Source organism: Jatropha curcas, chromosome 3 (genome assembly GCF_041381405.1).
Source record: "Jatropha curcas cultivar XTBG-Jc1 chromosome 3, XTBG_Jcur_1.0, whole genome shotgun sequence".
NCBI classification, from domain to species: Eukaryota; Viridiplantae; Streptophyta; class Magnoliopsida; order Malpighiales; family Euphorbiaceae; genus Jatropha; species Jatropha curcas.
This window is the reverse complement of record NC_143153.1, coordinates 4,629,776-4,644,046: the sequence shown is the minus strand read 5'-3', so window position 1 is coordinate 4,644,046 and position 14,271 is coordinate 4,629,776. Positions and strand designations below refer to the sequence as shown.

Here is a 14,271-nt window from a genome sequence, read left to right as displayed (position 1 = left end):
TTAGAGGGTAAAATAAAAAAAAATTTAATATTTTATATATAAATTCTTAAAAAAAATTATTAGGGGAGCAGGGCCACCCCTAGACCCCTAGCTCCATCAATGTTCATTAGTAACATTGACTAAATAATTGACTTAATATTTTAAAAGTATAAGTTAAATGCTTACATCCAATTATTGCTGAATTAAACTATGATTTCATTCTATCATAAAATTTAATTTTTAAGTCTAACTATCAAATTTATATATAAAAAAAGTTTGTTATGTATTTTTTAATTATATTTTAATGTCTATAGAATGGTCCACATATTTTTTAGCCATTACGCTCTACTTATTTATTTAAAAAATTATTTTATATAAGTTTGTGCTTTCACTGTAATACTAATTAAGTTATATCATATATTTTAAATTAACTTATAAAACAAAAGTCATCATCCATCAATTTATATAACTCGTTTCAATTCCAAAAAATAGAAAAACAAAGTCATCCATTAACTTGTTTCTTGGGTTGGATGACCATAGAAATAAAAAAGATATCATATAATTAGGATTTCGGAGCACATCAAAATTGACTATATATATATATATATATATATATATATATATATATATATTGTATAATTTTTTAAAATATTATTACTAGTTTATAATTTTTTTTTCAAAAATACATGCATACGAAATTATTTTTATTGATTTAATGTATAAGTAAATCTATATAGGGACAATACGGAAGTCATAATCTAGATGATCAATGGCAACTCTTATTGGATTACGCCGAAACAATAATAACATAATTAAGAGAGTGAATAATATGTTACCTTTGCTTTAAGTAACCATTTATTATAATTTGATCATTTAACTTTTTTTTTTTTTCTAAATATGTCAATTAGCCTTTAATATCATTTTGCTAAAAGGTTAAATGAGAAGTTATGCAATTTTCTTGTCAACTCTGTTATAGAACACCGCCAAGTCTTTTACCATCAACTTGTGACCATGTCTAGAAGGTCCACAATTCGTTTATGGTAGACTGAACTGGACAGTCGGGAAATTAATTCTATCCATTGCATGCATTCTTTGACCTTAAATGCAAATCCTTCTACATCTAATCTTGAAGCTCATTCCATCGATATAAATAACTTCCTCAGCTCTTGCATTTTGCCACACACACTCCATGTTAAGATTACTAGCTAATATATAGATCTTGTTCATTGTTTTAGATATTTTCTTTTCCAACTTAAGGGCTTAATATAAAACATGGGTGTCTTGACTTATGAGTCTGCGGTTGTTAGCGCTGTCCCTGCAGCCAAGTTGTTCAAGGTTTTTCTGTTTGAATCTCACATCTATGCCCCTAAGATTTTGCCTCAAACCATCAAGAACATTGAGATCCTTCAAGGTGATGGAGGCGTTGGAACCATTAAAAAAACCAACTTTGCAGATGGTCAGTTTTATTATTCTTATACTACATAATGGACACTTACAACAATTAAGCTATTTAGCAAATCTTGATCCTCTATAATTTGCACTAATTATATATAATTCTTGATTCTCTGTTGCAGGGTTTGAAGTGAAATACATAAAGCACAAGATTGATGCAGTAGACAAGGACAATTTCATATTTAAGTACACTTCGTTTGAAGGTGAACCATGGCTAGATACCCTTGATAAAGTTGTATATGAGACGCAAGTAGTGCCTACCCCTGACGGAGGATCCATCGCCAAGTTCACCACCAACTACTATCCAAAAGGTGATGCTGAGCTTGACGTTAACGTTGTCAAGAGGGGAGATGATAATGCCATAGGAATGTTCAAGGCTGTCGAAGCCTACCTCTTGGCAAATCCTGATGTTTAAACAAGAAAATTAACCAAACCCCACACGATCATGGCGATCTTGCGTGCCATTTTTTTCAGCTAAAAACCAGTAATCTTGCTTCCTTTTTTTCTTTTCCTTTTCAGTGCCAAAGTTGCTTTTGGCTTAGTAATAAAGGTGTGCGTCGTGTTATTACATAGAAAAAAGAACAGAAAAAAAAAAAAAGGTTTGTATTGTGTGTAAGGCTTAATGCCATCAATTCATAAATAAGATACCCTTTCCTTCTTAATTTTTAATTTCCATGTCTCAAGAGCATTTAAGTTCCAAACTGTGTATACGTGACTAAGCAACACAAATTTATGGTTAATGGTTTATATATATTTATAATCTTGATCATGAGGCTTAAAATTTATAAATCAAAATTGATTCCAACAGAAAGTATTTTTAGGTTTGATTAATTTCACCGTAAAAGTATCAAAATTTTAATTCAAATCATTTGATTGATCTTTTATGTTTCACGGATTGAATTGGTTTGGGTTGACAAGTTTGTCAAGTGATATAGGCAAGTGGAAAGCATTTAGATGTCCCATCGATTTGGCTCATTAATTTCAAGGACTCGATGGAACACCAATGTCATTCCAGAACGACAAACCTCCAACTGACTTTGACTTCGACCATATTATAAATTTCATAAATGGCTGCCCTCAATAGTTCAAAAGATGTGTGATAACTATGAGTGAATTTTATTTTGTCTTTCAATACTGTAAGCTGCCAGCCAAAATAGCATTAATTCCCCATTCAATTACAATTTTATTTTTATTTTTCACTAACCCCAATTCCAAATAATATTATTCATGTATTACAATGCGTTTTGTTGGCTTTTTGAGAGAGATTGAAATTGGGAGAGAAAGTTGTTAGCTTTTTGTTTAATAAAACACTGCGTTTTGTTGCTTGGGTTTTAAACCAAAGGTAACCGGTAGATTTCACTTTTATAATGTTTCATTTAAAGAGGTAGGTGAAATTGGAAGTGCTTTCTCTGTCATGTTTACTGGGAAGCCAATTTTACGGTTGATCATTTGGCTAGGTTAAGTTATTCTATCTCTTTCTATTTTCACATAAATTAAAAAGTAACAAGTATTATAGTTAAAGGACAATTTTATTTATATAACTTTTTTATTATCCTATCTTAAATAACACATAAGTAATTACGATATTGGAATAATAAGTAAAAATTAACGAGGGTTATTGAAAATAATATAAAATTTAATAAGAATATAATAAATAATTTAAGAATTAATTATAATGAAAAAAAGGGAAGTGAACTATATTTTAAGACAAACTAAAAGGAAAATATGGATTATTATTTTGGGACAGATCAGTCATTTTACAAGAGTTTTTGTGGATATGCACCTAAAAAGATGGTAAAATTAGGCGTTGATATTTTTGAAAATTAGATAGTGGAAAATTATTAACTTGTCAAAGTCAATGCAACGTAAGTAAGCACCATATGCACGGAGCAAATCCTGGCTCATTCATATGCAGAGGTGAGGTGATATTCACATTGTTACGCAAAGTACCACTTTCATTAGCACGCTTAAGAAGCAATAACTAGCTCAAAATTCAAAAAGAACATACAAGAAACGCTTGTTAGAACAGGCTTTTCGTTTCCTGATTCAAGATTCAGAGAGTCAGTCAAGTAAATTGCACTACCATTTTTTCAATTTAGCAGCATCTGAAAATGTCAGCTCCTGTAAGTCTTTCTCTATCTCTCTCACTTTCTGTTTTTCTGGGTTGTTTTCACTTTTCATGTTTATTCTTGATTTCTCTTGCTCTTAGATCATTTTGAAGGTTGAATCTGCCAAGCGGAAATCATGTGTTCGCTGTTTACTGCCCACATTGTTTTTGCTCTCTGCGGCTTTATTTATTGGCACTGCATTTGTCATCACAGATTATAAAGAGGTAAGCAAGGATTGGCAGCTTTATGTAGTAATTTTTATTCCAAATTGAATTTAAATTTTGATTGTTGAATGTGCAGAAGGTTTGGGAATGGGCAACATTTGATTTTGTGAAGGATAATACAATGAAAATTTGTGAGGTTTGTTGATATGATTCAAATGAAAAAATTGATACTATGATTAGCTCTGATAAAATGTGATTTTCTGTTTTCTGTTTTATTCATTTAGACCCAACAGAGGCCTCGTGGCACTGAAAAATTGCCTAGAGGTATCATTTCTGCAACTTCTGACTTGGAAATGCGACCTTTATGGGGCCATCGTGACAAGGTTTCACTAATACAAAACTATTGGATGCATATAAAACTTGGGTTCCCTGACTTTAGTACTGATGATGACTTGTTTTTGAATTTTCGTTTTAGAGCTTGAAGAAACCAAAGAACTTATTGGCCATGGCAGTGGGAATAAAGCAAAAACAGAATGTTAACAAAATTGTCGAGAAGGTGAAAATCAAAATGCTCATTTTTTTATTGGTGCCTTATATGTATGTACCTAATTTCTGTTTTGGACTTTCCTACCACAGTTTCTGTCAAGTGATTTTATTGTAATGCATTTTCATTACGATGGAATTGTGGATGAATGGAGAGATTTGGAATGGAGTTCTCACGCCATACACATAGTTGCTAACAATCAAACCAAGTGGTAAACTAGTGATCTTTATGTACCTATATACATTCAGAACTGTTTTTGGGCAATACTACCTGACTAGAAATGGTCTAAACCAAGGAATCCAAATTTGTTTGGCCATTAAATCCTGTTAAATCTTGAATATTTGTCATATCTTCATTGCTTAGGTGGTTTGCGAAACGTTTCTTACACCCAGATATAGTTTCGGAGTATGATTATATCTTCTTGTGGGATGAAGACATTGGTGTTGACTACCTCAATCCCAGAAGGTATATGTATTTTTAAGAACCTGTAAATTAAGGAAAGATTAAGATTTTTGCTCTTAAAGCAATTTAATGATTTACCTGTAGATATATCTCCATTATTAAAGAGGAAGGACTCGAGATATCACAACCAGCACTTGATCCTAATGTCTCAGAAGTTCATCATCTTATGACAGCCAGACTCCAGGGAACAACAGTACACAGGTTCTCCAATGGGAAAAAAAAAAAAAATTCATGCTTTGAAAGTTTTATTATAAAACCTCAATTGACATTAGTAATTTTTGATTTTGTGATAACAGGAGAGTTAACAAGAAGATTGGAAGGTCAAGATGTGATCAAAATGCCACAGGTTATCCATGTTCAGGGTAGAAAAAAACTAGTCTCCTAAACTATATTACAGATTATCAGTAGATAACTCAAAATTAAAACAAGTTGATGATAATATCTATACAGGTTTGTAGAAATGATGGCTCCTGTTTTCTCAAAAGCATCCTGGCAATGCGTCTGGCACATGATTCAGGTATATATGAACATGGCATATCTTTACTATATCTTTACAGTAACATAGGGAAAGCAATTAGTACTGTAAATGAAATGAGTGATTTTTCCTAATCAATAAGTTTCACCCATATCTTTTTTTTTTCTTTCTGTGATAGAATGACTTGGTTCATGGATGGGGTGTGGATTTTCAGCTTGGTTACTGTGCACAGGCAAGTAATTAAGCCATCCTAAATTCATCCCATTTTCTTTAAATGTCTTTATTCTGTTTGAAGTATTGCTTAAATGGAATATGCATTGACAGGGTGATCCAAATAAAAACATTGGGGTTGTTGATTCTGAGTACATAATTCATTACGGTCTTCCTACACTCGGAGGTTCTGCATCAGATAAGGTATTTTTCCCTTTTTAAAACTGCACATTCGATCAATATTTACTTCTAACAAATTTCGAGTAAATATAATGGAGATTGAAATTTCAATTTTCAGGCACAACCATTGTCCAAGCAACCTAAAGACAGACAAACGGTAAGCTTTCAAGGGAGACTTACATAGCTTGTTGAGCTCAGCATCAGCTATTGCTCAAAATGCTTTTACCTCTCTGTGATTTGCAGGTCAAAAACTGGTCACTCGTTGAGCTAGAGGTATTCAAGAACAGATGGAGAAGAGCGGTTAGCAAGGATAATTGTTGGACTGACCAATATCAACAATCGCCTAATCAAAAGAAAAGCTAGTTGCTTTGTAAGAGAAAGGACAAAATACACCAAATTAAGCTACATTAATTCAAATTCCTTGCAATGTATATAGCTTCAAATTACACTGTACTGATTCTTTTAAACAATAGTTCTTATGTAACAATAATTCAGGCTAAATCATTAAATAAACCTCAAATTTTGCGGAATTGTACCCTAAATCCAACTTTCTTTTTTTAATATCTTGAATTTCAATTTTAGTTACAGTAGCAACCTAATTTTAAATTTCATCCAATTTAATAAATAAAATATTATTTTCGGTGAATTGATCAGGTTTTAATAACACACTAACTAATATTGGTTAGAATTTTTTTTTTAAAATTCATAAAAGCCAAGTAAAATAATAAATTTCAATTAGTTATAGACATATAATATTAGTTTAGATTTTTGTTTTGCATTTTTTAAGCTTGGAATTTTAGTTAGGGTTTATTGAAATTATATTTGAGATAGATCTTTTATAAAAATAGGTTTTATTCATTACGAAATAATTTTATTTTTAGGAAATCACTACTTGTTGTTAATGTTATATAAATAAATAAAAGTATTTTTTATTTTTAAGCTGAATATATTATTTTTTTTATTTTAATATTAAGTATAATTTGAAAATAATATTTTTTTTGCAAGCAATTGAAAATAATATTTATTTGTTAAATTGAATTCATATTGAAAATTAGGGTGATATTATAACTAAAACTGAAGTTTAGAGTATTAGTAGAAGAAAATTGATTTAGGGTATTAAAACTATCCGCAAAGTTTAGAGTTTTTTTTTTAATGATGTAGCTCAATAATCATTAACTAATTTGTATTTGGCAATTGCAAGTATTATGTTATGGGCTTAGCTTGAACGAGCACATCGGCTTTTGATCCAGATAAAAGCTTGAGCTTTTTTAGCTGACTCACCACATCAGGCCTCGCATTAAATTGCCAATGAGGCTTTGATGGTTTTCACTCGTAGGACTAAACTCTAGCGGGCTGGGCTCTTTGCTTACCGGGAGGCCCATTTGCGAACAATTCAAAAGGAAAGAATAAGGCCCCAGGGTGATATACAGGATTAGCATGTATAAATGGTTAGTTCGAGTTAAAACTGAACCAAATTTAATAAATTTAAATCCAAAGATTTTGGTGGCATTTTTTTGGGTCAGTTCGATTTTTTAAGTTATTTTTTAGATTCACGAAAATCGAACCGAACGATACTTTGGTTCACCAATTTAAAATGAAACCCAAACTTCTTTTATAAGAAAACTGACCGAATCGAAATGGATGAAGCCCCTAATAGTAGCAGTAGTACATACAACGTCATTTTTACCATAAACCGTCACAGCATCCCCGACCAGGGGAGACTCCAGTACATGTACTGCGATCCATTTTGTATACGCGTAAATAGAAAATAACGACAAGGAGACACGTGGATAAATTTTTGACCAATAAGTCCCATCAAATATGTTTGCTTAGCTTGGTATATATTTTAATAAAACGCCTCTCTTACCTTTATCTTCTTCTTTTATAGTTCGTACAGAAAAAAGACAGAGTAGTGTCTAGTGCCTGTCCATATATCCTCCTTCCTCTTCCTTCAGACGGTGCTTTGTTTTCGGTCTCTAGTTAAATTCCATCCTGCGAGTCCTCAACTGTGCTTTTTCTTTTTTTTCTTTTTTTTTTTTTTTTTTAAATTTCATTATTTTATATTAATTTTGTGGTTATTTCGGATTGAATCTGATTTTATAGTCTTTTTATGAATTATTATGCTTGCAATATTAGATCTTTGGATTTTTTTTTTCCATAATTTACAAACCATGTTATTCTCTAAAGACTTTACCTTTTCTGATGTTCAGATCTCCTTACTCGCTGTTTGGTTGCTCAAAAAAATGAGAGGAAGATGAAAGAAAAATATTTTAATTGTCTTGTTTTTTCCACTGAAAATTTATTCTCTTCTTACATTTTAGTTCTACATTATTAAAATGGACGAGCATGATTAAATTATTGTTGTGACCCAAATTATAAGTTCTTCAATTCAGCCACTCATTAGGGTTTTTGGTGTGTCCTTCACTTGGGTATGGAACATGCTTTGCAAATCTTCCTAAGATTTTTTTTTTTTTTTAGTCTTTTTTGGGTTGTTATAATCTCCGTGTTGCTTTCTATACCTAGTTCAGTATTTGTGATATGATAACTGAATCAACACTCCATTCGTTTTCATTGTAATGCTTAGAAGAAGCTGGAATTTTGTGTTTGGATATACCTTGTGAGGTTTTATACCCTTTATTCTAATAATTAAATATCAAGATTGGGTTTTGGTGTGCCCTAATTATTAAGGTGTTACATGTTTCATTATATAGGATAATGCTTTATTTATTTGCTTTATTTATTTGTGGTTTTCTTTATTATGCTAAGTTTTGACGTTTGATGTTTCTTTAAGTGGTAATCAGTGAAAATTGAGTGTAGATCCCTTTTCTAGAGAAAAACAGTCCAGTGGTTTGTGATTCCATGTATAACACAATTCATGAAACGAATTAGACAAACTTTCTTTTTTTTTAGTAAATTCATGCTTTATATAGTCAGAAGAGTAAACTAGGATATTAGTAATTAGTTTATGAGCTAGATACACAGATGGTTTGCAATTGCTGCTGCTTACAACATTTAGATTGTGAATGAATGAAACCTTTGGCTCCAATTTCTCATTATTATCATGTGCTGATAGAAAGATTTATTTGTTGTTTCACTGTGTTATTGATATTGTTTTAGGTTGCTTTTGAAATATCCTATTCATGGGAGAATGTGAAGTTTTGGTGCCATCCCTTTCTGTTGGTGAGTACATCCCAAATATTAGTCTTTTGGATCCATTTTATCTGTGTTTCTTCTGATTCTGCCGATTCTTGCAGGTTGCCTTTAGATCTTCACATAATTGCTTGACGACGAGAGAGAGCACGCTGGTTAGCATTCATGCTGTGGGCATGGCTGTCGACAAGCGTGCTTTCTGTCGTCGTCATACAATATGCTCAAAGGAAGGTTTATTTTGATCCATTTATAGTTATTGGCACATGATTCAGCTGATGTTTCTAACATATTGCTGTAGCTGGAGCCCAGGTTTTGATTTCCTTCTGATTCAGACTTTTGTGTTACTTTTAATGGACTATATTAGTCAACACTCCATGGTGTGCTGATGTTAGAACACATTACAAATTCACGTATATCTTCTTTCTGATGCTTACTTTGGTATATGACCACTGGTATCTTGCAATAAAATGTTTTCAGTTCCTTCATGATCTAGAAGTGAAGAAATTGTTCTCAATCAGGAACATAAAGAAGAGAATATAATGCATTGGAAGACACATTAATTGCTTTGCTTATCATTTTGATCCAAGAAACTTTATTTATTGGGAGGCATCATCTAATTTCCATGATACTAAGGTTGGCTGTAAATAATTCTTATTTTATGCTTGTTGAAGCATTATGCGGGTCATCGTTAAGCAGTGGAAGAAGAAGGGAGAGGCGTAAAGGAAAAGATTTTAGAGGGAGCATACTAGAAGAAAGTCAATCTATGTATAGACACCAAAAATTATTGCTCTATATAAAATAGAATGATAGTAATCAATGAAAACTTTCTAATCAGCATCAAATACTAAAAGTAGTAGTATTTCTTGTTAAAACCAATTTGATCTAGGAATTATGTAGTCCTTTTGTGTTTTATGGGAAGTGGGCTTAAGAACTTCTTGGGAAGTAAGTGGAGCAATTGTGTTTGATTTGCTAGGAAGTGAAGTTTGAAAGGAAGTTGGACCTTCTTAAATTTTGAGCATTCAACTTCTTAAACCTTAAGAGTAAGGGTATCAATAAGGCAAACTTCCTTACTTGAAGTGAGATATAGTTTACTAAAACAATATGTAATGAACTTCCTAAAATGAATTCAGATTGAAATAGTTAGGACATTGTTCTACTCTCTAATATACTTGCAAAAGGTTTATGAGTGAATTAAACAAAAAATTAGTACATTGCTTGAACAAAAGTTTGTGAATTACACCATAATTAAAGTGATTGCCTAGTGTGTTCGAACACTAATTATGTTGCTTCTTGGTGACTAATTTCCTTTTAAATAGTGATATAGGGATGCCAAACAACATCCAAGTGATGCTTTTATGTTTTGCAAATCTCAAGTGACTGCAATTAGATTTCAAAATGAAAAAAGAGGGGAGAGTAGGATTAAGATTTAGGAGTTTTCCCTTTTCATGCAAGTTTTAGCGTGTATTTATGAATGTGGAGCACTATTTGGTAGCCATGTATGATAATTATAGTCAAAGAAGATCTAAGAATATACTTTTGAGGGCATCTAATAACCACCCCCAGGACCAAAAAAAAAAAAAAAAAAAAGAAGTAATTGTTGTGTGAATTATCAATTTTAGTCATTGTTTATTTTTACCATTTATATCACCAATTTTTAGGATTGGTTTTAATATTAATTTACCATTATCCTAAAGGGAAGATCTGATACACACCAAAAGCTCATTAATGTTGGCAAACCTCAAAGCATTTATAAGGCGTAATGTTTAATTCTATTTGTGTCAATGTTACTATTGTGCCAAAGTGGCTAACTATAATATCTACATCTAGAAGATCAAAATTATTGTGAATTTTGAGGATTCATCTCCATTGAAGGGCTATGAATTTGAGTTTTTGTTGTAGAGTAAAAGAATCATAGTAGTTGTCTAGTTTCAGGTTTCATATTTTAAGCATGGGTTGATGAGATGGAAATTTAATTTCTATTGAAGGAGAACAATTTTGGGGGTGGGGAGGGGATTGGGGAGAGGGAGGGACGAGGAGTGAGAGAGAAAAAGGATCAAATTGTTATTTTAAGACTTTGAATTATCTTATTTTCTAAGAAAATAATAGTTTTTGTTTTCTCAATTTCAAGTTAACCAATTCCAACGGTTGAAGATAGAATTGATAAAATTAAAAAGATTCGCTAAAGTTGGTAATTCGCATAAAGAATGTGATATTTTTGTTGTTAGGCCTTTTTTTCTGTGTAAAGACATGCATATATAGCTAGTATAGTGATATTCACCATTGTTTTGTCTATCTTTTGTATGCCAAGTCTCCATTTGCATCGGTGCATGCATGAGCACTCATGAGTAAGCTTAAAACATCCAACAATTGGAATGGCTTCTTTGTCTTCTGATGTTCAAAAAAAGGGAAAAAAAAGGATTATTTATATTTGATTAGGCATAATGAGGATAGATTTCATGTTTTTTTTTTCAAGACGTAGATCATAATACATGTGGCTATATATTTAGTATAATGTGATAGCTTATACTAATGAAGAACTTTGTTTTGTATGCTATTGCCGTTTGTCTCTAAGTGTGAGTGCAAGAATATACATGTGTGTGTAAGGCCTAAAAGAATTTTAGATGGAAGTTTTATTGTTGATGGCATGGTTTTGAGAACCAGATTGGATTGGCTAGTTCCACCGGTTTTAATAAGGAAAGGGACCATAGTTTGGTTCGAATTGGATATCTAAGACCGAGAATTAAAAAACCAGGTAAGAACTGGTGAAAATCAGGAAACCAAACTGGTTTTGAGTATGGTTCGATTCAATTTTCTTGCATTGAATTGAACTTTCTAGCTCTACTTTACATGACCATGTCTGCTGTTCCTATGACAGCCATGCTCAACTTGAGCGATGGTCCTACTGAGCTTGACTGCATATGGACCTACTAATCAGTCTTTTAGATAATAACTAATGCATTTGTTGTGTGTTAAATTGTGATTTGTTATTATTATGTATGACATTCCTATAGGTAATGCTTGTGATTTGGTCATTTTACATCATGTATTATTACTTCTCTTTATGAAATCTGAAAGCCATGTATAGTTATTATGTTAATGAAGACATAAGCGAGGATTTTGCATATTTTCATACCGCAATACATTCAGCTCAAATGCTACGCGCCCAAATATTTTCAACTCTAAAGAATACTAATCAAACTATTGAACTTTTCTCTTGATATGTTCACTCTCTTTTTCCCTTGGCAATAGCAGTCCTCTACCATGTTCTAACCTCATCAATATAGTGATTGTTATCTTTTTCTAGGATCTTAAGGGACCTGTAGAGTTATGGTGATGGAGGCACTATCGACATTCAGCATATTCATTACATATTCAAAATCTTGTTGAACATTGTTTTATCGTAGCATATAGATTAAAAAAATAGTTTTTTTTCCTTTTTCATATTCTAAAGCAGAAAAGATCTATATAGCATAATTATTTAATTAGTGGCCAATTCTTTAATTATTTTTCCTAAAACATATTTGTCTTCAGCAAAACAAAATGCTTCTCTTTTTTTTTTTTTTCAAGGATGATTCTCTTTTTTTAAAGATTGGATATTCAGCTTCTTCCAATCAAGTAGCAAAGTCATGCAGTTTCTTCTACTTCCAGTTACACTTCTCTCTCCAGCAATATGTTGGAGGTTGCTTCAATGCCTTAGCAGTTGTTTATGTCGCTAAAACCTTTCCATCATTTCCTTGAAGTTTATTTGAAATGTAGCCTAGTTTGGATCTATAAAGATGCAAGACAATGATATGATTTCGGGATTCTATTTGCAGCATAGATGGAATATAGCAATAATGAAGAGTAAATTCAATGAGAACTCATTTGACATGATCAAAATATAAGACAATACCTATGTGATATATGGCTTGTTTAATCGCTGAAATGGAATGCTTGTAATGTGGCACTGGGGAAAGGTAGGTGAAGTAGCTGATTAATTCTTAGCAATCACCTCTATTAGTGCATCTGTAATATTATGTAGCCTAATATTTATATGATTGCAAGTTGATAATTTTGGAAAGTTTAGGTTCTAACAGTGACCAAGCATTGGAAGTCTCAACAGACTGATTTTTCTTCACTACATCTAATCATTGAGAAAGTGAAGGACCCGCAGTGTCTAAGTCCTTTGCTGATGATATGGTTGTTTGGTTTGGGGAGGTTCCCCTTCATATTGAATCCGTAGGCAAACCAATATGCTGGCTTTCTTTCTCCTTAATGAATTATGCTTCTCACTAAATAAGTATATCAACTCATTGGAACCTAATATTTCAGTGAAAATACTAGGACTTTGGTCAAATTGAGTTCTATACAAGCGCTTCTTGAAGAGATGCTGAGCGCTTCAATCCCACCATTGGATTAATTGAATTCTTACACCAAGGTTTGGTAGGTATGTTATTAGTTGAAGATCTTATGTTACAAAAGATTGGATAAATGCTTTTCTGCATGATGATTGTCTGTCTTTAATGGGGTTTCTCAATGTTTCTTAACGACTACATGTTATCAATATCTATAGCATGAACTGGGAGTTGCATATATTTTTGGCACTGTTTCTCTATAGCAAGTGTGGTAGTTACTGACTTTTTAAGTTTTATGATCTCGCTTTTTTGGTATTATTTCTATGTTTCATGTACCTATCGTCATGATATGAAGTTAAGCATGTAGAAAGCTTGATGGTAATAAATTTCTGACCACCTCTCTTCTTGGTTTCATGTTCATTTGAGGTCCTGTATGCATTGTGGAGAAGAAGATTAGCAAACGACTATCCCGGTTCTTTCCTTGAGCTGGGGAAGTCTTTTGCTTGGGTTATGCTTCCCCAATGTGGATAACACCAGGTTTTCTGGCTTGGTATTTTCCATGTTTGTAGGTTTTGAATTATTGATTGAAGTTTGAGATGCAGAAATTCATAGTGAAGTTCTGAGACAGGTGTTGAATCTTGATCTCTCTGAAATTTTTGAGGAATGATCCCAAATGGTCAAATAAGGGAAATATAATTTATGGTATTTTGTTATAAATGAATTCTCAGTCTAAAGTTTATTTGTACATAGTAGAATTTGATTTAATTGTTTTGTTTTAAAGTCCATGAAATTGAAATTAAATTATTGTTCAAGATTGGTTTGTTCATTTTTTGATCAGTTTAAACTTATTCACAAGTTAGAAACAAAGGATTACAGGTCTATTTTTCCTATCTAATTGTAATATTTGATCTTAATATTACACATTGATAGTTACTTTATATATTAAAAATTTATTTATATTTAATTAATTTTTATTTCATAATGAAATAAATAAAATATAAAATAATATTAATAAATTAATTATTTTTTCTTATATTGTGGCAATTTGGGAACCCATTGTGATCCTAGAGTTACTAATTTTGATGATGTTACACATCTCTTCCCTCAACAATAACACTTTTGACCTAATTATAATTATATGAAGTTGTTATCAATACAATGATTTGTATAGTATTTTAACAAACGTGATTTTATAAGTTGGAAGAATTTATAA

At 31.7% G+C, this 14,271-nt stretch overlaps 2 protein-coding genes and 1 long non-coding RNA gene across 3 annotated transcripts; all 3 read left to right on the top strand.

Annotated features, from left to right (window-relative positions):
• The first annotated feature begins 1,146 nt into the window (after positions 1-1,146).
• Positions 1,147-2,100, top strand: LOC105643946 (major allergen Pru ar 1-like). Its single transcript, XM_012229194.4, has 2 exons — positions 1,147-1,435; positions 1,554-2,100. Exons 1-2 carry the CDS (start codon positions 1,252-1,254, stop codon positions 1,844-1,846), a joined length of 477 nt encoding a protein of 158 aa, XP_012084584.2. The 5' UTR covers positions 1,147-1,251; the 3' UTR covers positions 1,847-2,100.
• Positions 2,101-3,360: 1,260 nt separating this feature from the next.
• Positions 3,361-6,104, top strand: LOC105644796 (GTPase Der (DUF707)). Its single transcript, XM_012230274.4, has 14 exons — positions 3,361-3,554; positions 3,641-3,763; positions 3,840-3,899; positions 3,988-4,086; positions 4,179-4,259; positions 4,340-4,458; positions 4,611-4,712; positions 4,794-4,910; positions 5,006-5,071; positions 5,160-5,226; positions 5,363-5,416; positions 5,509-5,598; positions 5,693-5,731; positions 5,818-6,104. Exons 1-14 carry the CDS (start codon positions 3,543-3,545, stop codon positions 5,935-5,937), a joined length of 1,149 nt encoding a protein of 382 aa, XP_012085664.2. The 5' UTR covers positions 3,361-3,542; the 3' UTR covers positions 5,938-6,104.
• A 1,363-nt stretch (positions 6,105-7,467) lies between these two features.
• Positions 7,468-13,870, top strand: LOC110010572 (uncharacterized). The gene is made up of 2 exons (XR_016320017.1): positions 7,468-8,754; positions 8,829-13,870. It is a non-coding gene; the product is annotated as an uncharacterized LOC110010572 (long non-coding RNA).
• Positions 13,871-14,271: the final 401 nt, after the last annotated feature.

What these genes read in the sequence shown, in the direction of transcription:
- LOC105643946 (XM_012229194.4), top strand. Translation starts at nt 1,252, where the DNA reads ATGGGTGTCTTGACTTATGAGTCTGCGGTTGTTAGCGCTGTCCCTGCA. An exon ending in AAAAACCAACTTTGCAGATG is followed by an intron (nt 1,436 to 1,553) that starts GTCAGTTTTATT and finishes TCTCTGTTGCAG; the next exon opens with GGTTTGAAGTGAAATACATA.
- LOC105644796 (XM_012230274.4), top strand. An exon ending in ACAGGTTATCCATGTTCAGG is followed by an intron (nt 5,072 to 5,159) that starts GTAGAAAAAAAC and finishes ATATCTATACAG; the next exon opens with GTTTGTAGAAATGATGGCTC. An exon ending in AGCTTGGTTACTGTGCACAG is followed by an intron (nt 5,417 to 5,508) that starts GCAAGTAATTAA and finishes ATGCATTGACAG; the next exon opens with GGTGATCCAAATAAAAACAT.